Below are 22497 nucleotides of genomic sequence, written 5' to 3' on the forward strand. Positions count from 1 at the left end.
GAGTTAGGCTTGTCACCTGGAATGATTTTTCAGTTAACTATCACATATAGCTTGGCATAGCCACAGGTAGAAATAGACACGTCAGAAAGCACAGGGGAATAGGCTCTTAATTTTTAATTAATAAATAAACAAACAAACAAGTAGTTAAATAAGCATTGAGAGTAGGGAGCGTTGGAGAGCATCAGGATGGATAAGGAAATTTGTGTGCCATTTTGTTCTCTGTCTACCAGGCAGAGGGAAGCCATGTTCTCCATTCCTGTTGACGAATGACGGGCAAGTACTTCCAGGCAGCGCTTATGATGACAATCACAAGCAGAGTGGCCAGGGCACGCCAGCGAGTGCGCAGGAGAGGAAGGGAACAGGCTGAAATAGTAGAAACACACACCAAGAGAATGGTGGCAATGGTCAGCAGCAGGTTTATGAGCTGTCCATAAAGTTTATACACACTGGCCTGGGGTAGCTCCATTGCCTCCTGTTGCTGGGTTTGCTGCTGCATTTCGAGTTTGGCCAGCCGGGTCTGGTAGGAGTCCAGCACCTCCTGGCAGGGGTAAAAGGAGAAGGTATGAGGTCCAGATCAGATCAGGTTCTAGACCACCTGTCCCCACAATGGCTGGTCTTTCCCTCAGATAAACCTGTTTGGGTTCCCACACCCTTATTTCTCGCCTGGAATGTGCAATTCTTAAATTATAATGCTATTCTTTGATGGTCCTATCTTATATCCTGTTAGCAATCTCAGTTTGCCAAGTGCCAGTTCTTAGGTAGTCAAGTGGCACAATGCTCATACAAAAGGGAGGCATCAGGAAGCTCAGGGAGACCCCAAGGTGTGCAGAAGTAGGACACAAAAATATTTGGTGAACATAAATTGGGGAGGGGGCAAAACAGCCCAATGGAGTTCAAGTACATTCTGTAGCAATAGAGTGCTTACTGAGAGATGGGAAACAGAAAATCGTTGGGAAGAGGGGGAAAAGAAAATCATTGGGAACAGGGGTGCCAACTTGAATAAAATATTGTGGGGATCCAGGTAAGCCCCACCCTGCATAATCAATCACATGAGGCAGTGCATGCAGACCATTTTAATGGGAATGCACATCAACTTTGTGGGGGCCCAGCCCCCTCAAATATTTTATTGTGGGAGCCAAAGTCCCCACAGCCCCTAGGAGCTGGCTCCTGTGATTGGGAAGGGGACTGAAATGGAACATCCTGAATGGGAGCATTCCCCACTGTATAATTTTGTTATAGGTCCCATAGTTCATGTGATAATGGTGTTACAATATATGCTAGTGAAATACTTGCCAATAAGGAACGTATCAGCATATGGGTAATAAAACCATCCACTGGCCAGCTTGAATCAGTACACACCCACCCACCTTGGGTATCACTCTACAAAAAGGTCAATGCCACCCCACCCTCCAATATTCTAAGCTATATAATTAATATTGACCTGAATCCTCTGAGGTTTCTAGCATTCTACTTTGACATAGGCAATACGACATGGCATCCCTCTGGAAACACACTGCTGCATCTAAAGCTGACTGTTATGGCCTACCCCATAATGTGATATACCTCATTGCCTCTGCATCCACACATTCTGTCATGGCCAATAACATGAGGATCACTCCACTGTCCTACTCGCTGCCCTTCATAATAGTGCCATGCATACATCTTGGGCTCCTAGACATGGGAGCTCCTTACCCAGATGTCCCGGGACCTCTCATAAGACTGATAGACCATTTTCTCCTCCGTGCATGCCAGGTCATGTTTGAGGTTGGTGATCTCATTGAGATTTATCTGTATCACATCATTCACCTGCACTTCGAGATGGTAGTACCTGGAGAAGGGTGGCACAGTCAAGGAGGGCGGAATGAAGTTCTGCAGTCTGGTCCTTTATCCCTTGCTTCCCTCTTTGCACACACACCCCAAGCCAGCTGGCTGATCTTATTACAGCCTGAGCTTAAAACACTGCTGGTAAATGGATTATGATTGAGTTGGCTCTGTTCCCTCATTTGACACTTCCAGTGACAAGACACAGGTGAGCAGTGAAAGAGAGATGGCCATGATTACCCAGCAGACTCAAGGGTACCAAGTAGTATGTGGTAAATATTAGGGCGCTGAACCAAAGAAGAGTGAGAAGAAATACTTCTGGGTGTCCTTGAAGATCAGGCCCCACGTGAGCATGTTACCTACCAGGATAGTTTGACACCCAAGAATTGGTACTGGGGAAAATGTGATCCTGGCTGTGTTGAATTTGCTGTTATGCTAAGTATTCTATAGAGTATAGAAAAAATACCAGGCAGGTTGCTCACTGCTGAAGTGGAATTGTCGGGGGGGGGGCGGTTATCAAAGCAAACTCTTCTATAACGCTGCCATTCTATTTGAAATGACAAATGTGTTTACTAGCAAATCAAATGCTAGCTCAGCCATCAGCCTTGCCCCTCATCCTATGCATCAGATGGATTGTCTACTTTTCTATTTTTTAAAAAGTGTTGCATAAGCAGTTCGTTCATTACCTTATTTTTTAAAAACTTTTTTGAGACATCACTGGCACAGCCAAACAATATTGTGTTTCTGCTTCAGACTTGCCGAACATTTTCCCCACCCAGAGCTTAAGCTTGGAGGAAAATAGGCACATTTGCATCAGCTGCCATTAATGTGCTTTCAGAATGTCCATTGCTCTAAAAATGGGCCCTTTTGTGGAGGCTAGGTCTCTCTTCTTTGAACTGAAGACATTCAGAATTCCTTCATTTCTAAGGACATGATAGCTCTTCCCTTTTCCTCATTACAAGAAAATTGGGACCTTGGTTCCCATGTAATGTAACTGCAGCAGAAAAAGCATGGAGCTCAGAAGGAATTGGCAAGCTAGATCCTGTACCATGGTATAGGTACAGTATAAGCTATGGGGGGAAAGGGGTTTGCTTCTGTGCCTCTGTGTGAATCAGCGCTAGTTCCAGGTTTTTTTGTCTGGGGGCCAATTCACACTCAATGCACTCCTCTCCAAAGCATCACTGTCCAGTTCTTTGCCCTCTCCCTCTGTTTCCAATCCACACAACTACCCAGAGGCGGAGCACAAGGGAAATGGAGGTTGCTTCTCCATCACCTCACTCTTGTCAGTGCTGGCATGTTTGGAAAGGACAAGATGCACAAGCAGAAATAACTAGGAGGAGCATGAGCAGGGTGCAGTGGCATAGCGTGGGGGGTGCAGGGGGGCCCGGCCGCACCGGGCGCAACATCTGGGGTTAGGGCAAATCCACGGGTTAGGGGGCGCAAATCCACGGGTTAGGGGGCGCAAATTACTTGCCTTGCCCCGGGTGCTGACAACCCACGCTACGCCACTGGCAGGGTGCTCCAGAGAGTGGGCAGTCGGCCACCTGCAGGAGTGTGGACCTCTGCAGGTGCCCAACAATGTGCTGGCCCTGGTGTTAATGCAGATGGAAAAGGAAATGTGGCACACAGTTCAAAAAGCCCATGTATCCAGTAATAGAAGTCTGATCACATTCCTTGGTGGGCAGTCTTGTGGCCAGGCCTCAGACCATGCAAATGATCCAGTGAATGGCAGGCTCGATCACCTGGCTCCCAGCTATTGGCCAATACCAGCAGTCCTTGGATGGGCGTTCCCCTGGTGGTGGGCTCAACCAGCCAATGGGAATGCTTGGGCCCACTCCCAGGGGGCGTTAAATTGCAGCCTGCCCAGAAGTCTTCCCTGCCTTTTTTGTTGGATCCCCACCCCTTAATTTGATTGCTTTTACTTGTGCTTTCACCTTGCTATGGACCAAGCCGGCCACCATATTCAGGGCTGGGCAGGAATTTTTCCATTTGGCAAATTGGCACTCACCATCTGGTTCTCACCTTTCTCATAGCAAATCACAACTTTGTAAGGCGGTTAGGAATTGGGTAAGCCTAGATCTTGGCTGGAGGGGAGGTTCTGCCTGCCCCCTTTGGGAAAGGGTATCCTGTTAAAAGGATCCAGGAGGAATGGTTCTGTCTGACACCTAGGCAGGGGCGGGGGCCTCACCACTCTTCCAAAGGGGGCCCTGGGGGGGTACCCCTATTTGATATAGGTCAAAGGGCATTTCCCCCCTCCCCAAGATGTGATTTATCCTTTGATGCACTTCCAGCAGATGCACTGAAGTGGAATAGTAACGGCTTTACCCAATGCTTATGCCAAACCATTCTTTACTGTAACCAATTGTTACAGGCAAAATTGTTCAAGGCAAAAACCCAATATAGTGGTACCTCGGATTACAGATGCTTCAGGTTACAAACGCTTCAGGTTACAGACTCAGCTAACCCAGAAATAGTACCTCGGGTTAAGAACTTTGCTTCAGGATGAGAACAGAAATTGCGCGGCGGTGGCGGGAGGCCCCATTAGCTAAAGTGGTACCTCAAGTTAAGAACAATTTCAGGTTAAGAACAGACCTCCAGAACCAATTAAGTTCTTAACCCGAGGTACCACTGTATGCTGTTGTCCTGTGTCATTTCCCTAGAGAACTGTGGGGTCATGGGGCCTTGGCACACAACTCTAGATTGTGGCCCTAACAGCAGAGCATTGAAGATCTTGAGCCACAGGCTCTGAACCTGTGAGACTGAGCAGGGGGACAAGGAGACAGGAGACCAGGAAACATCAAACCTGAGAATGGGGTGTCAGGAGATGGGATACTGGAACCAACTGCCCTCATTAATGTGGGTGCCCACCTCTTCTTCTCCTCCTGCAGCAGTTCCATCATCTGCTGTTTGTCAGCCTTCCATGACTCATCCAGCTTGTGCCACTCATCCTCCAGGACCTTGTGGTCTTCTCTGAGATCAAGCAGCTGAGCTTTCAACTCTTGAACCCTCTGCTTGATCTCTTCCTCAAGGATTTGCTTTGAGGAAGCCTCTTGAGCAGACCTGTTTTCTTTGCTCTCCGAGATGGAAGGAAGGAGTTCCTCAACAGTGCAAGTTTCTGAAGTGCGGCTTCTGGGTATGCTGAAGGATGGCTGGTGAGACATGCTGTTCCTGGGAGTGGTGAGCTGCTGCTGGGTAGGAGTAGCACTGCTGCTGCTGTCCTGGCTTGTAAAAATCCTCTGTTCCAACTTCTTCAGCTGAGCCCAGGAATCCTGCAGACGCTGTTCTAGTTGGGCAATATTGGCTGAGGAGCGCTGGTTGATACGTTCAAAGGCCTGCCGGATGGAAGGTGCTTTCTCTCTGTCTGCCTTGCCCACCAGCTCCACATAGCATGAGGTATTGTCATCCCGATTGGCTTTCTCCACCCGCAGCATCTCAGATAAGTGGAATATGCGATGGCGTAGGACATCCTTTGGGTTGCGGCTGCTTAATTGGGAAGTGGTAGAAACAACAGAGACACTGCGGGGCCGAGGGGACTCCACCTACCACAGGGACGAGGTGGGAAGATGATCAGAGAAAGAGCCAATGACATCAGCTATGAATTCATGCTGGGTCCCCACTAGCTACATCACAAGACACTGAATTATACTTCATCTAGAATGCATTCTGCCATGGCCATCACTGATCTTTTTATCTATCCCACAAAGCACTCTGCTGTGCTTCCTCTAAGGACTGATACCATTTACAATTTTAATCATAAATTTAACAATACAATTAAAAATAAATTGGGCAATAATATTTGAATGTACATGATACTGCTCCAGTCACTTGGGATGAAGGACTGGGGTGCTGAACAAGAGACAGCTGACTTGGCAAGCACTCCTTGTAGGCTAAACAGTCACTCAGGTTGTTCACCACCAACACTTCCTGACTCCTTGATTCAAGATAAGCAGGACTAACATCACAGTTCCTATTGAAATTATAGCCTTGAGCCCTGTTCACCATCTTCCATCGTCACTACCTGCCTCTCCCCACAAGGGGATTAGGCACTTATTCTTCATTGGCATTGGGGAGGGACCCAGGTTTAGTGAGTGAGCAGGACTTGAGGGGCAAAGCCTTCCTTTGGTCCCTGCTGACTGCATTGGTAAGGCATGAGAGAGAAATGTTTCCTGACTTCTCCTGTCATGGGTCTCTGTGCACACAGTGACATCATAATGTTTTCTCTCCTAAAGCCATGGCAGGTGCAGCTCCTGGAACCAATAACCACAGATAGTGGGCAGTTAATGTGTGGAATATGGGCTGGGGCTTTTAAGAGTCTCCCCAAGAGAGCCACATGCCCTGGGGGAAATGAGGCTGTATCTTTTGGTCACTCACTGAACTGGCAGAGTCTTCTGCTTGCTGAAAGGATTCTCCCTTGGTTGAATTACAGAGATCCACCATGGGTGCTGTAAGAAGATAGGCATGTGCATCAAAGAGCAATTCATTCAAGAAATGAAATTCCAACTAAACATGCGGAAAAACTTTCTGACAGTAAGAGTTGTTCTACAGTGGAACGGTCTCCCTTGTGGACTCTCCTTCCTTGGAGGTTTTTAAGCAGAGGTTGGATGGTCATCTGTCACAGATGCTTTAGCTGAGATTCCTGCATTGCAGGTTGGACTAGATGTTCCTTGGGGTCCCTTCCAACTCTACGATTCTATGATTCTATCTCATCCTGGACCCAAGCTAAGGGCCCCAAGAGACACTACGCAAGGGACAGCATGTGTCCACCTTCATCTCCATTACTCCAAGTCTTTATCAACATTGTCATCATCATCGTCATCGTCATCATTATCCTTAATTATTAAATGAATATTAGACATTTCCCATCCCATTTGTTAAGTATCAAAAGCTTACAAACAAACACATTAAAAGCATAATAATATATTCTAGAATTTTCCCCTCCCCCAAAAAATGTTTGTGATCAGGAACACTTTGAGGAGGACCGGGGGGCCCTGAATGCATGATTTTGAGGGAGTGTGAGCCAGGTAGCCTCCAAGCAAGGATCCCCACCATGCCTGTCACTGGGGGTCTTTGGGCCCAGGAGCCCAGCCTGTCCTGGCCTCCCCTCACTGAATGACCGGCTGGCCAGTGCTGGGAGAATTCATCTGCCAAGGGCTGTGTTGGTCGCCTGGGCTCCTCCTGCGTGGGTGGGTGGGCAGGTGGCACAGCCTGGCCCCGTGAACCGCCTGTGCCCTGGGTACCAATAAAGGACACAATGCCACTGTTTGTGATTGAAATGTGAACAAGTTCAATCCTCTTAATACAGGGATGGTGCACCTGTGGCCTTTCAGATGTTGTGGACTCCAACTCCCATCAGCTCCCCCAGTCAGCATGACCAATGGTCAGGGGTGATGGCAGTTGTAATCCAACAACACCTAGTGTACAACAGATTCCGCACACCTGACTTCATATAATGCATGTCAGGGAACTGCCATCGGAACTAGAGGAGGAGGCAAGGCTCCACAGCGATGCTGGAGAGGGGCCAAGCAGGGAGAGAGGTGGCTCTCCGGCTGGGGAAGAAAATCAGCGTAACACCAGGGATAGAGGGGGGTCGATAGGGGAAGCAGAGAGAAGGCTCTGGGACTCTTCGCAGGAAACCAGCGAGGAGAGCACGGGTCCTCCGCTGCCCACACCCATCCTGCGCAGAAGACTTCCGCGCAGGGAGAGTAGGCGGCGACTTGGCGTCAAAGAACTTCTTTGCTGGAAGAGGTTCAAGAAACGCCCACTGAAGGATTCTGCTAGCGACTGAACAGCCACGGAGTGAATGGCTGTCCAGACAGAAACGGTTTAACCAGGCAACCTAGCCCAGAGCGGCGGTAGCTTACGCACGAGCAACCCCTAAAGCCATTACAATGCAGTTTCCCCTTCCCACTAATCAATCCTAGAGCTCTGCCAACAAGACTTTTCTACAAGAGAATTTCCTGGTGCATTGTGCTTTATGTGTTAGAGTTGTATGTCCTTCAGCTTTTTGCCTGAGGCAAACACCTCATTTGCCCCATGGTAAGATCTCCGCGGGTGGCGCTGTGGGTAAAACCTCAGCGCCTAGGACTTGCCGATCGCATGGTCGGCGGTTCAAATCCCCGCGGCGGGGTGCGCTCCCGTCGTTCGGTCCCAGCGCCTGCCAACCTAGCAGTTCGAAAGCACCCCCAGGTGCAAGTAGATAAATAGGGACCGCTTACCAGCGGGAAGGTAAACGGCGTTCCGTGTGCTGCGCTGGCTCGCCACATGCAGCTTGTCACGCTGGCCACGTGACCCGGAAGTGTCTGCGGAAAGCACTGGCTCCCAGCCTATAGAGTGAGATGAGCGCACAACCCTAGAGTCTGGCAAGACTGGCCCGTATGGGCAGGGGTACCTTTACCTTTACCTTTACCTTTAAGATCTCCTTTGAGTAGGGGTTGCATATATATTAAGCAAATAGATGTCTAGGAGGACATTTAGAGGTGGGTGTGAGGGGTGATGAGCCAGCACCCCAACCCCAAACAGTCAAAGTGATTTGCCAACTTCTGTAACCACTAGGGATAGAAGGATAAAGTCCTAATTAACGGAGGCCCCAAATATCTGAAAGTCTGCCTCCTCAGGTGTTAAGAAAGGCAGGGAGGGCTGTATTGGTTATTCCACCTGTGACATACTATCTCACTGAAGATGTGAACTAGGTAATGTGACTTATTTTCTCTGTGTTTAAAAGTTTCATCTCTCCCTGTTGACAACACTAGGTAGGCCTGTTTGTGGTAGTGTTTCTTTATTATACTACAGCCAGGTGTTTTACTTATATGAAGGATGCTGTGTGTTCACTTATTCCCCCACACAGAGATTCAATTTAAGGAGGATGCACTTCTGGAACAAAACTAGACTTTTTAATTAATTACACTCATGGAGGTTGGAAAAGATTGTGAATTGAACCAACGCATGGTGAATTTGCTCTCACTGAATCCTTGCCGCAATAATGCTTGTACATCATTCTGATTACATAAAATACTTGGAATGTGGCAGATTTGGAATGTTAACAGATATTATGAAATGCCAAAAAACTTAGTGAATGCTAGGCCCAGACTAATTGGTTGTCATTATGACCTATATACTAGAGCCAAGGCTGTAACATAAATCAGTCTCTTTGGACAAAGGCCAAAATTTCTGATACGTCATGCCAAAAAAAAAGTACCGTACATACTGGTAAGTACTTGCATCATTGAGTCATACATGTATCTACCACTAGATCTACCACTACCCCTTCATGGATCACTGCCTTGCCGTGGCGAAGGGGCTTGAATAACTCAGAGAAGCTATGAGCTATGCCGTGCAGGGCCACCCAAGATGAACAGGTCATAGTGGAGAGTTTTGACCAAATGTGATCCACCTGGAGCAGGAACCGGCAAGCCACTCCAGTATCCCTGTCAAGAAAACTCCATGGACAAAGACAACAAGCATATGAAAGTTATGACGCTGGAAGATGAGCCCCTCAGGTCGGAAGGCGTCCAACATGCTACTGAGGAAGAGCGGAGGACAAGTACAAGTAGAATCAGAGCTGATGAAGTGGCTGGGCCAAAGCCGAAAGGACGCTCAGTTGCGGATATGCCTGGAAGCGAAAGGAAAGTCCAATGCTGTAAAGAAAAATATTGCATAGGAACCTGGAATGTAAGAACCATGAACCTGGGTAAGTTGGATGTGGTCAAAAATGAGATGGCAAGAATAAATATTGACATCCTGGGCATCAGTGAACTAAAATGGACGGGAATGGGCGAATTCAGTTCGGATGACCATCATATCTACTACTGCGGGCAAGAATCCCGTAAAAGAAATGGAGTGGCCCTCATAGTCAACAAAAGAGTGGCAAAAGCTGTACTGGGATGCAATCTCAAAAATGATAGAATGATCTTGATACAAATCCAAGGCAGACCTTTTAACATCACAGTAATCCAAGTTTATGCACCAACCACTGGTGCTGAAGAAACTGAAATTGAGCAATTCTATGAAGACTTACAACACCTTATAGAAATGACACCAAAGAAGGATGTTCTTCTCATTATAGGGGATTGGAATGCTAAAGTAGGGAGTCAAAAGATAAAAGAAACAACTGGCAAGTTTGGCCTTGGAGTTCAAAACGAAGCAGGGCAAAGGCTAATAGAGTTCTGCCAAGAGAACAAGCTGGTCATCACAAACACGCTTTTCCAACAACACAAGAGACGACTCTACACATGGACATCACCAGATGGGCAGCATCGAAATCAGATTGATTATATTCTCTGCAGCCAAAGATGGAGAAGCTCTATACAGTCAGCAAAAACAAGACCTGGAGCTGACTGTGGCTCAGATCATCAGCTTCTTATAGCAAAATTCAAACTTAAACTGAAGAAAGTAGGAAAAACCACTGGGCCGGTAAGATACAATCTAAGTCAAATCCCTTATGAATACACAGTGGAAGTGAGGAACAGGTTTAAGGATTTAGATTTGGTGAACAGAGTGCCTGAAGAACTATGGATGGAGGCTCGTAACATTATACAGGAGGCAGCAACTAAAATCATCCCAACAAAAGGGAAATGCAAGAAAGCAAAGTGGCTGTCCAACGAGGCCTTACAAATAGCGGGGGAGAGAAGGCAAGCAAAATGCGAGGGAGATAGTGAAAGATACAGGAAATTGAATGCAGATTTCCAAAAAATAGCAAGGAGAGACAAGAAGGCCTTCTTAAATGATCAATGCAAAGAAATAGAGGAAAACAATAGAATGGGAAAAACCAGAGATCTGTTCAAGAAAATTGGAGATATGAAAGGAACACTTCGTACAAAGATTACCATAATAAAAGACAAAAGTGGAAAGGACCTAACAGAAGCAGAAGACATCAAGAAGAGGTGGCAAGAATACACAGAGGAACTATACCAGAAAGAAATGGATATCTCGTATACCCCAGGTAGTGTGGTTGCTGACCTTGAACCAGACATCCTGGACAGTGAAGTCAAATGGGCCTTAGAAAGCACTGCTAATAACAAGGCCAGTGGAAGTGATGATATTCCAGCTGAACTATTTAAAATATTAAAAGATGATGCTGTCAAGGTGCTACACTCAATATGCCAGCAAATTTGGAAAACTCAGCAGTGGCCAGAGGATTGGAGAAGATCAGTCTACATCCCAATCCCCAAGAAGGGCAGTGTCAAAGAATGCTCTAACTACCACACAATTGCACTCATTTCACACGCTAGCAAGGTTATGCTTAAAATTCTACAAGGTATGCTTAAGCGGTATGTGGACCGATAACTCCCAGAAGTGCAAGCTGGATTTCGAAGGGACAGAGGAACCAGAGACCAAATTGCAAACATGCGCTGGATTATTGAGAAAGCTAGAGAGTTCCAGAAAGACATCTACTTCTGCTTCATTGACTATGCAAAAGCCTTTGACTGTGTCGACCACAGCAAACTATGGCAAGTTCTTAAAGAAATGGGAGTGCCTGATCACCTCATCTGTCTCCTGAGAAATCTCTATGTGGGACAAGAAGCTACAGTTAGAACTGGATATGGAACAACTGATTGGTTCAAAATTGGGAAAGGAGTACGGCAAGGCTGTATATTGTCTCCCTGCTTATTTAACTTATATGCAGAATTCATCATGCGAAAGGCTGGGCTGGATGAATCCCAAGCCAGAATTAAGATCGCCGGAAGAAATATCAACAACCTCAGATATGCAGATGATACAACCTTGATGGCAGAAAGTGAAGAGGAATTAAAGAACCTTTTAATGAGGGTGAAAGAGGAGAGCGCAAAATATGGTCTGAAGCTCAGCTTCAAAAAAACAAAGATCATGGCCACTGGTCACATCACCTCCTGGCAAATAGAAGGGGAAGAAATGGAGGCAGTGAGAGATTTTACTTTCTTGGGCTCCATGATCACTGCAGATGGTGACAGCAGTCACGAAATTAAAAGACGCCTGCTCCTTGGGAGAAAGGCGATGGCAAAGCTAGACAGCATATTAAAAAGCAGAGACATCACCTTGCCAATAAAGGTCCGTATAGTTAAAACCATGGTTTTCCTAGTAGTGATGTATGGAAGTGAGAGCTGGACCATAAAGAAGGCTGATCACCGAAGAATTGATGCTTTTGAATTATGGTGCTGGAGGAGACTCTTGAGAGTTCCATGGACTGCAAGAAGATCAAACGCATCCATTCTGAAGGAAATCAGCCCTGAGTGCTCATTGGAAGGACAGATCGTGAAGCTGAGGCTCCAATACTTTGGCCACCTCATGAGAAGAGAAGACTCCCTGGGAAAGACCCTGATGTTGGGAAAGATGGAGGGCACAAGGAGAAGGGACGACAGAGGACGAGATGGTTGGACAGTGTTCTCGAAGCCACAAACATGAGTCTGACCAAACTGCGGGAGGCAGTGGAAGACAGGAGTGCCTGGCGTGCTCTGGTCCATGGGGTCATGAAGAGTCGGACACGACTAAACGACTAAACAACAACAACCACTAGATGGCAGATGACTGATATTAGCTGGCCATATAGCCACGAAATTGCTAAAATAGCCCTGAGGTATTGCACAGCCATAAACTGTTCCCAAGTAATCTGCCTAGAAGTCATGTTTCACCAGTTTCCAGCTGCAGACATAAAGTCTAGCTCCACCAGAATAATAGAGAGACTGTCTTCAGGCAGATATTGAAGTAGGTATCATAAATGAGGTTTGGGGGGGGGGGAGAAACAAAAACTATGTGACCTGAGTTCATTAAATTCAATTACATTACATTTTGCTTTCCCAAAAGTTGTCTTGGGTTTCTGCTCAAAATCTCCCTAGGAAGCAGAGATTTGCAGCACCAGGACATTTTGCTATTAAAGCAAGTGAAAAGGTTTATATTAATAACCACTTATGATTTATCATCTTGGTAACCCAGCTTTGTGCACAAGTGTGCATACAGTAATTCTCTCTTTTTTTTTTTTGGTTCAGTATCTACAGCACGGGTGTCAAACACAAGGCCCGCAGGCCAGATCCGGCCCGCCAGACCTCGTCATGTGGCTTGTGTAGCCGTTGCCGGCCGCCAGCCTTCACCTTTTATTCTCACTTTTTTTTTTTGACACAAGAAAGCCGCCTCTTCAGCGCATGCGCAGCAGTCTACAAGCCAGAGAACATCTGCCCTCTAGCGGCGCCGTGGCCCCCGATGAATTTGAGTTTGACACCCCTGATCTACAGTATCTACTATAGTATAAGAATAAAGTGCAGATTGCTCTCCACTTACAGCCCACTTTTTGAGGGCGATGTCTGATGCTGAACAGGCCTCCTCCATTTTCTTAGTTCACATGGGCCTCTTACTTTCCACTAGAGAACAGCAGTAGCCTGAATTAGCCATTTGTATTTTGGACTCCAACTTCCTGGCCAGCATGGCCAATTGTTAGACATGATGGAAGTTGTAGTCAAGCAATATCTTGAGGGCCAAAGGTTGCTATAGGTTGATGTTTTATTATGTTAGTTGGCCAGTCATTTTCTGCATATGGGGTGCTTCTTATCTGTGTCTTTTATAGGTTGTGCATAAGAGCGATGCTGACCAGGTTACAGTTATTGAAGCATGTGCTACAGTCCATGAAGCCCTTGCAGCTGCTGCTGAGCTGGCCAAACAAGGTAATGGAATGCTGGGATCTTTCCGCCCCCCCCCCATGGAATTCTCTGATCTTTTGCTTCCTCTTAAGCATCTATATCCCTTTATAATCAAACACTTGGATGCTGTCACCATAACCTCCGATGCCATAGCCATCAGAGGCCAAATCACCACTGCTGAGGATCACCAGAGAATAAGCAACTTACTCATCATGTTTGCTTCAAAATGACTGGGGAATGAAGGTTGTGACTGTGGAACCATGGCACAGGATGCCTGTGAAGAGAAACTATTCAAGACAATTCTGGTTCATCTTGCTTTTTTGATGACATGTTGTGTCTGCAATTGCCAGTTGTACAAGTGTGGCTATATGTTAGCACTGGAATATCACCACTCTTCCAAGTGCCCTGCAATTAAAAAAATAAAAAAGTGGAATGCCCTCCCAAAGGAGGTGAATCAGTCTCCTTCACTGTGAACTTTTAGGATATATTTAAAATGATTCCTGTTTACTTGGCCAATTGATGGCTGAAAATTCTGTCCCTAGCAACTCTGTTATGATTAGTTTGAGTGTAGGTAATTGCTTTAAGGAATTTTAAACTGTTTTAGAAGGTTGTTTTAAACTGTTTTTTTAGTTGTGCACCATGGACTCTCTTAGTGGATGGCTGTGTGCCTACCCTTGTGCTAGGACCTTAATAAGAATCTGCCAAATCTATCAGCAAAACTTGGGTTGTAGGGATTTCCCATCAACAGGCTGGGTGGCAGCAATCCCCACTGATTGATGCTAGCCTGCCCCCATCCTTCTGACTTGATCTCAGGAGCTTTATGTTTTGCAGGCAGGGTGGTTAAGTACTTGCACAAGCTTGGGCTTATTACCATCTGAGTATTCCTCCTTGGGTTTGGCTAGGTCCCTGGTTATTGAGGAGACAGTGCCACCACCACAAAGTTTGCTCTCTGTGCCCACTTGTATCTACCTGATGTCCCTCTCCAAGAGTTTCCCCAAACAATTTATTGACAGCACAGGTTTGTCTTCTACTTGTGGGGAGAACACTGCTGCTGCTGCTACAGTAGTAGTAGTAGTAGTAGTAGTAGTAGTAGTAGTAGTAATAATAATAATAATAATAATAATAATAATAATAATAATAATAATAATAAATTATTTATACCCCGCCCTCCCCAGCCAAGACCAGGCTCAGGGTGGCTAACACCAAATATAAAAACAATTGGTTGAAATACAGCTTAAAAATCAAGATTAAAATACAACATTAAAACTTTAAGATGCAGCCTCATTTCAGTGGAAACTCAAATCAACATCAAAAAATTTTTGGGGATGAAAATGTCAAGTCTTCACCAAGGCTAACTATGCAGACAGATCCTACATGGGCCAGAAAAAAGCCAGGGAAGTCCCGAAATAGGAGTTCCAACACAGAAGGAGAAAGGAAAAAAGAAAGAAAGAGGGGGAGGGAATCAAATTGATTCCAAGCCAAAGGCTAGGCGGAACAACTCTGTCTTACAGGCCCTGCGGAAAGAAATCAGATCCTGCAGGGCCCTGGTCTCATGAGATAGAGTGTTCCACCAGGCCAGAGCCAGTGTTGAAAAGGCCCTGGCTCTGGTTGAGGCTAATCTGACTTCCTTAGGGCCCGGGACCTCTAGGATGTTGCTATTTATGGACCTTAAGGTCCCCCATGGGGCATATCGGGAGAGGCGGCCCCATAAATATGAGGGCCCTAAGCCACAAAGGCCTTTAAATGTCAAAACCAGCACCTTAAATCTGACCCTGTACTCCACCGGGAGCCAGTGCCGCTGGAAAAGCACTGGGTGAATATGACTTCCGGAGGCGGTGCCAACGGCAATGGCGGTCTCCTTCTAATTCGGAGGGAGAAGCTCCGCAGAAATCGGGTCTATCCACTACAGCACAGCGGAGACCCTTTTAAAAACCACAGGCGGGAGAAGCCTGCGGCCGTGGGACTCAGCGGGTGCCAGAAGCGCCCCCCCAAGTAGCAAAGGGACCCCGCGAGGGGCTCCGGAGCGGAACGTGGGTGGCGCAGCACTGAGAGTCGATCGCTACATCTGTGGAGTGAAGCCGCGCAGCTGTTGCCGGAGAGCGCTGACCTTTTTTCCTCTGAAAATTCAGCTGTCAAAACAACAACCCGTGAGTAGGTCAAGTATTAAGACTGAAAATTTAAGGGAAAACAAAGTCAAATTCGGCACTGAAGCGGGAAGGTGCAAAGAGGAAGTCCACCTTCCGGTTTGTATAAAGATCAAAGCAAAGACAGTTTAAGCCCAATACCGGGCGAGGAGCGCTAAAAGGACTTAAATCTTAAACGTCAAAATTAAGGAACTCCCTCCCTGAACTGAAAGAAAGGGAGGGAAGAAGGGACAGTTTTTCTTGTGTTTATTTAAAGTATAAGAGAGAAAGGAGAGACGTAAGACCACCTCTTAATCCCTGGGAACAGACTGCCTAGACTGAATAGATTGGCTACATTGAGAACAGCACTCTCTATGAACAATGTAACTTGCTGAATGCTAACTCTGCAAAATTGACATTTTGAAATTGTTAAAACTGCTATTTCTCCTGCTGAAGGGGGCTTTTGAAAGTTCATTAAGATATTTTGTTGCATCATTACTGACTGATACTGTGTCCCCCTAGAGCAGGGGTGTCAAACTCAAATTCATCAGGGGCCGCATCAGCAGTTTGGTCACCCTCAAAGGGCCGGTTGTATCTGTAGGACTATGTGTCCACTCTTTATTATCACTTTCCCATCTCTCCTGAAATTGCCTTCCCTCTGCATCAGCTCCGCCTCCGCCACTTCCACCCCCCCCCAAGGCCTGGTCGCTCTTCTTGCGCTTGTACTTGTCCTTGCACATCTTGTTGCGGTGCCTCTTGCACATCCAGGGCTTGCGCTGCTTGGCCACTTGTGTGGTGGTCTCGCTGCAGCCTTTGTAGGTGCAGCTCTTGCAGCCGCCGCCTCCTCCTCCTCCCCCAACTGGGCGCGACCCTCTTCCTCGTCGTCCAGATCCTCCAGGCCTCCGCCGGGGCTGCCGGCACTGTCGCCTCCGTCGCCGTCCGCGTCGCCCGCCACCGCCGGGCCCAGCTCGTAGAAGACCATGAGGCCTGAGGGCGCCTCCGAGGCCCCCCCACGATGGTGGCTGCAGCTGCCGCACCACCTGGGGCTGCAGCAAGGCGCCCACCGCCTCCCCCTCCCCGCCGCAGGGCTGCATCACCAGCAGCGTGAGCGGCTGCGGCGGGGAGGGGAGGGGGAAGGCGACGATGAGGAGAAAGTGGCCGAGCTGCCGCTCGTGTTCCTGGAAGGCTCCGTCCCTTCGGCAGGCCTCGCAGCCAGGGCCTCCTGCAGGGCCCCTCGGCTGCCACAGCAACGGCAAACGGGCGCCACGGGCCGGGCGCTGACAGGTTGCCGGCTATTACGCACAGGGAAGGCGACGCGCACGCGACCTCCGCCCCCTTTCCCCGGAAGCTCACTTAAGCGCGCAAGCGCAGAGGCAGCAATGGCGGGGCTTTCCCCCCAATCCTTCCCCGCCTGCGCATGCGCGTTGCACGCCCGACGTCGCGCATGTTCAAAAAAGGCCGCTAGGGTAAGCGATCTCCTTTATGATATTGGAGTTAGCGGGAGGATTCGTCGCGCACATGCGCCGTCACGTTGGCAGCCTGTTCGATGGGCAGGTGGGAAGCGACTGGGCTTCTAATAGTGGGCTGGGGCTACACGGCTACACGGGCCACATGACGAGGTCTGGCGGGCCGGATTCGGCCCGCGGGCCTTGTGTTTGACACCCGTGCCCTAGAGGCTTACTGAAAATGTTACAATTGGCTGAGGAATTTTCCATCTAGTACTAGCCTGGGAAAGTCCCATAGCAAAACAAGTCTGACTGTGGGAGTGACCTTGACTTCCAGATAAAGTGCCATGGATGAAAAGCCAACAAAATCGGATGAAAAGGTAACGAGATCAGGCAAAGTCAGACATCAACAGACCAGCACAATACTGCAGCAGCGTAGGGCATCCGCCTCTGGCCCTCCTGTGTCACAAGGAGAAGACTCAGTGCGAGCTCGGTCAAAAGGGATGACAGAAGAAGGATTTACTTCTATTTTAAACAAGATCTATGAAACTTTGGACAAAGTAAGTAAACAAGTTACAGAAGCAACAAATAAAATTGACCAGAATACTACAAGTATCAACAATTTGGGTCAGAAGGTGAATTCTAATACAGACTCAATCGAAAAACTACTACAACAGTCAGCATTAAATCAAAAGACGGCCCAGGAAGCAAAAGAAAAAGTAGCTGCTGTAGAAGAAAAGATAACACCGATAAGTGAAAAGCTTGGGGACCATCAGGTACGGCTTGGGGCCCATCAGGAACTTCTGTCTATGATTGAATTGAAGGGGAAACAGATCAATTTGAGGGTCAGGGCGGTACCTGAACTTGAGAAAGATAGTCTGAGTAGATGAAGGTGATGGACTATATGGAACTGGCAGAAATGACTGGCAGAATCCGTGACCAGGGAGAAGAGTCGGTGGAAGAAGATTGGAAGAAATTTAAAGACTACTTGCAGAAATACTGTAAAATTAAGGAAAGTTAAAATGATGTTGGATGGAAAATAAGTGGTATTGGTAAAAAGTTTTATAAGAGTATGCAAGTATGGATTGATAACGGTTAAAATATATATTTACAATAGGTGATGATATTGAGCTATGAAAAATGGTAGAGGGTAAGGATTTGCTGAAAGGACTTTTTAAATGGGAATACAAAAGGGGAGGTGTGAGGAGGTCAAAGAACCAAGGTAATGAAACTAAGGACTATTGAAAGATGGAGCTAATTTTGAATTTTTTCTGTTTTCTTTTTTATATTTTGCTATTATGATTTTTTCTTTTTCATATATACTTTTTCTATGTGTGTTTTTTTTCTTTTTTTTCTTTAGTTTGTTAATTTCTTTATTTTGTACTGTGTGATTATACGTTTGTGTTTAAAACTTTAATAAATATTTTTTTAAAAAAAGCACTGGGTGAATATGCTCCCATGGCAGAGACCCCGTGAGGAGCCTCGCTGCAGCATTCTGCACCCGCTGGAGTTTCTGGGACAGCTTCAAGGGCAGCCCCGCATAGAGAGAATTACAGTAGTCAAGCCTGGAGGTGACCATTGCATGGATCACTGTGGCCAGGTCAGGGCGGGAAAGGTAAGGGACCAACTGCTTGATGTGGCGAAGGTGGAAAAATGTTGCCTTGGCTGTTGCTGTAACCTGCGCCTCCATGGAAAGGGAGGCGTCAAGGATTACACCTAAACTCTTAACGGAAGGCAATGGCACTAATTGGGCCCCTGCAAGAGAAGGGAGTTGGTCCCTCATCCTTATGCCATCCCGACCCAGCCAGAGGACCTCTGTCTTCGAAGGATTTAGTTTCAATCGGCTCCCACGAAACCATCCAGCCACAGCTTCCAAGCATCTGGTCAGTGTGTCCGGGGCTGAGTCGGTGTGACCATCCATTAGCAGATAGAGCTGAGTGACATCAGCATATTGGTGACAACCCAGCCCAAAACTCCAGACAATCTAGGCAAGGGGGCGCATAAAGATGTTAAAAAGCATCGGGGAGAGGATTGCGCCCTGCGGCACTCCACACACCAAGGAGTGGTGCGACGACATCTCCCTCCCTAGCACCACCCTCTGTCCCCAACCAGAGATAAAAGAGCACAGCCATTTATGGGCTATGCCCTGTATCCCCACGTCAGCGAGGCGGTGGTCCAGAAGATCATGATCGACGATGTCAAAGGCTGCTGAGAAATCTAAGAGAATCAATAGTCCTGACCCGCCTCGATCCAGTTGTCTACGGATATCATCTGTTAGGGCAACCAGAGCTGTCTCGGTCCCGAAACCAGGATGGAATCCGGACTGAAATGGATCTATGGATCTGAAATGTTATATGATTGACAGCTTTGCAGTAGCCTGTTTGTGAACATCTAACCTTCCTCTTTCCCACCTCCCTCTTCCCACCCTAAATAGCCTCCTGCCAATTGAAAAGAGAGGGTTTTTTATAGAAAGTTTGGTAGAGCTCTGTCAACACATTGTCACTTTGAGCTCAGGAAGACCAGAACTGAGCAGAGGCACACTCCCGCACTGGAAGGTTATCCCAAGTCTAACTTGCATAGCCCTGCTCACTGGAGCAAGTAGGAAGAAAAAGTCATTGTAAAAGTCCTCTTCCACTGTAAGGGGGAAAGTGTACTTTGGGAACACACAACGAATGATATACAGATTAAATCTGGCCCAGTTGGCTTGCCAGTCATATCTGCATATAAAAACAACTTTGTAGAATCATAGGCTTGGAAGGGACCATGAGGGTCATCTAGTCCATCCCTCTGCAATGCATGAATCTTTTGCTCAATGTGGGGCTCAAAACCACGACCCTGAGTTAAGAGTCTCATGCTCTACTGACTGAGCTATCCCAGGATAGTTCCTCATAACTTGCTTATGTCTCCTTTCTTAAGCCAAATAGGGGTGCATTGGGTTAAGAATCAATGACCATGTTTTCTGTGTTTGCAGGCTCCTTCGCCCAGGAAAAGTGGCATAGATAAATCTAGTAGTTAAGTAGTAGGTCCCCTGTGAGCTGTGAAGAGTACCTTTGCCAACAAATACTGCTTTCTGCCTTTTGGTGGAAGGGATAATGGAATTGTGAAAAGTGAGGGTTTAAAAGAGCAAAGATATCTCTCAAACATTAACTTTTTGACTTCTTGTTTCCAGTTTTGACATAAATTATAACATTCACAGGCTTTGACCTGTCCAATTTACCCTTTTCTCCATCCCTAAGCCATGGTACTTGATTTTTAAACTACTCTTGCATTAACTGGGCTCAAAAGCTTCCTGGCAATTATATGTGGACCAAATAGTACTTGTCTTACCTGAACCTGTTGACACCTACTCCTGTACCTGGCTCCTACCCTACTTGGCTTTCTTCTCTCATGCCTGACATTCCAGGGCCCTGTTGCGTAGTAAATGTTTCCTGGCTGTTTCCTACCAGAAGGTATTGATATAGAATTAGTTTTGCCTGCAGAAATGCAATGGGATGTCACATAAATGCTTTTGCCTAAAGTTCCTGTTGTGATATTAATTCTACTCTCACCCATCAGAAATAGATTGCAACCATCTTCCTGTTTTATATGTACTATATCTGCTATTCACAATGCACATCCAGCAAGTCAATAAAAAACAGCAAGTTCTCAACTGTTACCTTTCTGGATAATTTGTTTCATAACAGTAAGAGGTAGTGAAAGGACAGAAAGAAAAACTGAGGAAGGTTTGAGCATATGCATGGAAGGCAGGGGGAAAGAGAGAGAGAGATTTTTAGAGCAGAACTAGATGTTAAGACAGAAAACTAGAGCCCCACGTTTAGCTTCTCCCCACCCCCTCAGTAAAGCGTAGTGAAAATTAGCCATGGCCAGACAACTTGCTGCCCTGTCCTTCTCATTATTGTCCCCTGCTGGGAGGGAAATGAAAGCATGATTTTGCTGGGCCAAACTTAAGTTCTATTGACTACATTTCCCCTGGACAAGAGCCTTGCTTTTATTTGTAATTTTGAAAATTTATATTTTTTTATATTGGAAGCAGGTTTTTGCAAGATGGACTGTACTGCTGTGCTGTAGTAGCACACGTCATCTCTTGCAAAACTTAGCTGCACAATATTGTTGAAAAGACCCAGAGGGTTGAAAACAATACTTTGCAGCATTTTACAGGAAACAGATTTAAGCAAGAACAAGGTGGTGAATAATATTGTGTGTGTGTGTGTGTAAAAGGGAAGAGGTCCTGGCTCAGTAACGGAGCATCTGCCTTGTATACAAAACATCTCAGCTTCAATCCCCAAAGGCACCTCCAGGTTGGGCCAGGGAAACCCCTGCCTGAAACCCTGGAGAGGCGCTGCCAGTCAGAGTGGACGGCCTTGAGCTAGATCCATCAGTGTTAGGCAACTGACCTGGTGCAAGGCAGCTCCCTGTGTTCCCACTTGAAAGCTGTGGAAAATTTGTGGATCTTGACAGCTCTGCAAGGCTGTAGGTTGTGTTTTTGCTGCAACAGGCTAATATGGCTGTCCTTTTGGAAAATGTCACATCGATGGAGCCATATAAATTAGCAGTGTTCTTATTAATCATCCTCACCCCTATTGGGTTTCTTTAAAATCACTCCCTCCTTCCCCTTCAGAAGTCTCTGTCTTTTGGCGTGTATATTTTGTCTGTAAGCCACCTTGAAACCTTGTGAGGAAGAAAGGTGGGGTACAAATAAATATTTAATAATAATAATAATAATAATAAAGGAGCAGACAGACACCATGCCTATCTTTTTGTTTGTCTTTCTCCTTTATTGCTATTATTATTATTATTATACATTTTCCAGAGAGCGCTTGGCCCCCTTGGAAAAAATGACCCCTTATCGCCCATCCACGTTCCCTTTGAAGGCACTTTAATGGGGCTCTGTCTTCCTCTGAGGAGGGAAAGCAACACTATTAATTCCTAAACTTCCCGACCCTCCCTCACCTCACGCAGATTTCGGAGGGCGGGAGGATTAGGGAGGTTCCTACAAATTAAATCTGCCGAAGCTGCTTCTCATTGGCCTACGCACACGTCAATCAGCGTGCGTCCGGGCCCTCTGTCGTTGACCGTTATAAAGGGGAAAGCACGAGGGGACCAGGAAAGAGCGTTGGCCGCCAAAAGAGGGAAGGGGCAAAAGGCTTCCGTGGGGCAGACGGCGGGACCTGGTAATAGAATATGGGGCGTGGCTCCCGGAGGACCTAGCCAAACAGAAGGCAGGAGGGGCGCAGTTTTGAGAAGCCTATAGCAAAGCGTATCCCATATAGCACAGCCCACTCCCACCCCGCCTGCTGCTCAGCCTATCATATCAGAGGAAGAGCGTTCTGTGAAAGAACCGGCCAATTAGAACTACGGCGCGCCGAGTCGGTTGCCCGGAGAGACCAATCACCGTTATCTGCCCTTCGCTCTATCAGACATAATGGCGCGCAAGGAATTTCAAACGTTCGAGGGGGGAGGGGGAGGAGCGGGGCTTATAAGGGGGAGGAGCGGGCGGAGGATGAA

General features: G+C 47.0%; 1 protein-coding gene and 1 pseudogene across 5 annotated transcripts; both read right to left on the bottom strand.

Annotated features, from left to right (window-relative positions):
- Positions 1–99: 99 nt before the first annotated feature.
- Positions 100–22420, bottom strand: TEX28 (testis expressed 28). 5 transcript variants are annotated; one of them, XM_053371005.1, is made up of 7 exons: positions 22161–22420; positions 20320–20431; positions 13632–13698; positions 6193–6263; positions 4690–5360; positions 1693–1828; positions 100–538 (listed from the first exon to the last, which is right to left on the bottom strand). In XM_053371005.1, exons 3-7 carry the CDS (start codon positions 13684–13686, stop codon positions 224–226), a joined length of 1248 nt encoding a protein of 415 aa, XP_053226980.1. In that variant the 5' UTR covers positions 13687–13698; positions 20320–20431; positions 22161–22420; the 3' UTR covers positions 100–223. The 5 variants fall into 5 exon arrangements, with proteins under 5 accessions (XP_053226980.1, XP_053226979.1, XP_053226981.1 ...); XM_053371004.1 differs by having other exon boundaries at positions 21943–22420; XM_053371006.1 differs by lacking the exon at positions 22161–22420 and adding an exon at positions 21568–21694.
- Positions 16078–16641, bottom strand: LOC128404929 (regulatory factor X-associated protein-like; annotated as a pseudogene).
- Positions 22421–22497: the final 77 nt, after the last annotated feature.

The sequence above is a fragment of the Podarcis raffonei genome, chromosome 17, assembly GCF_027172205.1.
Source record: "Podarcis raffonei isolate rPodRaf1 chromosome 17, rPodRaf1.pri, whole genome shotgun sequence".
NCBI lineage: Eukaryota > Metazoa > Chordata > Lepidosauria > Squamata > Lacertidae > Podarcis > Podarcis raffonei.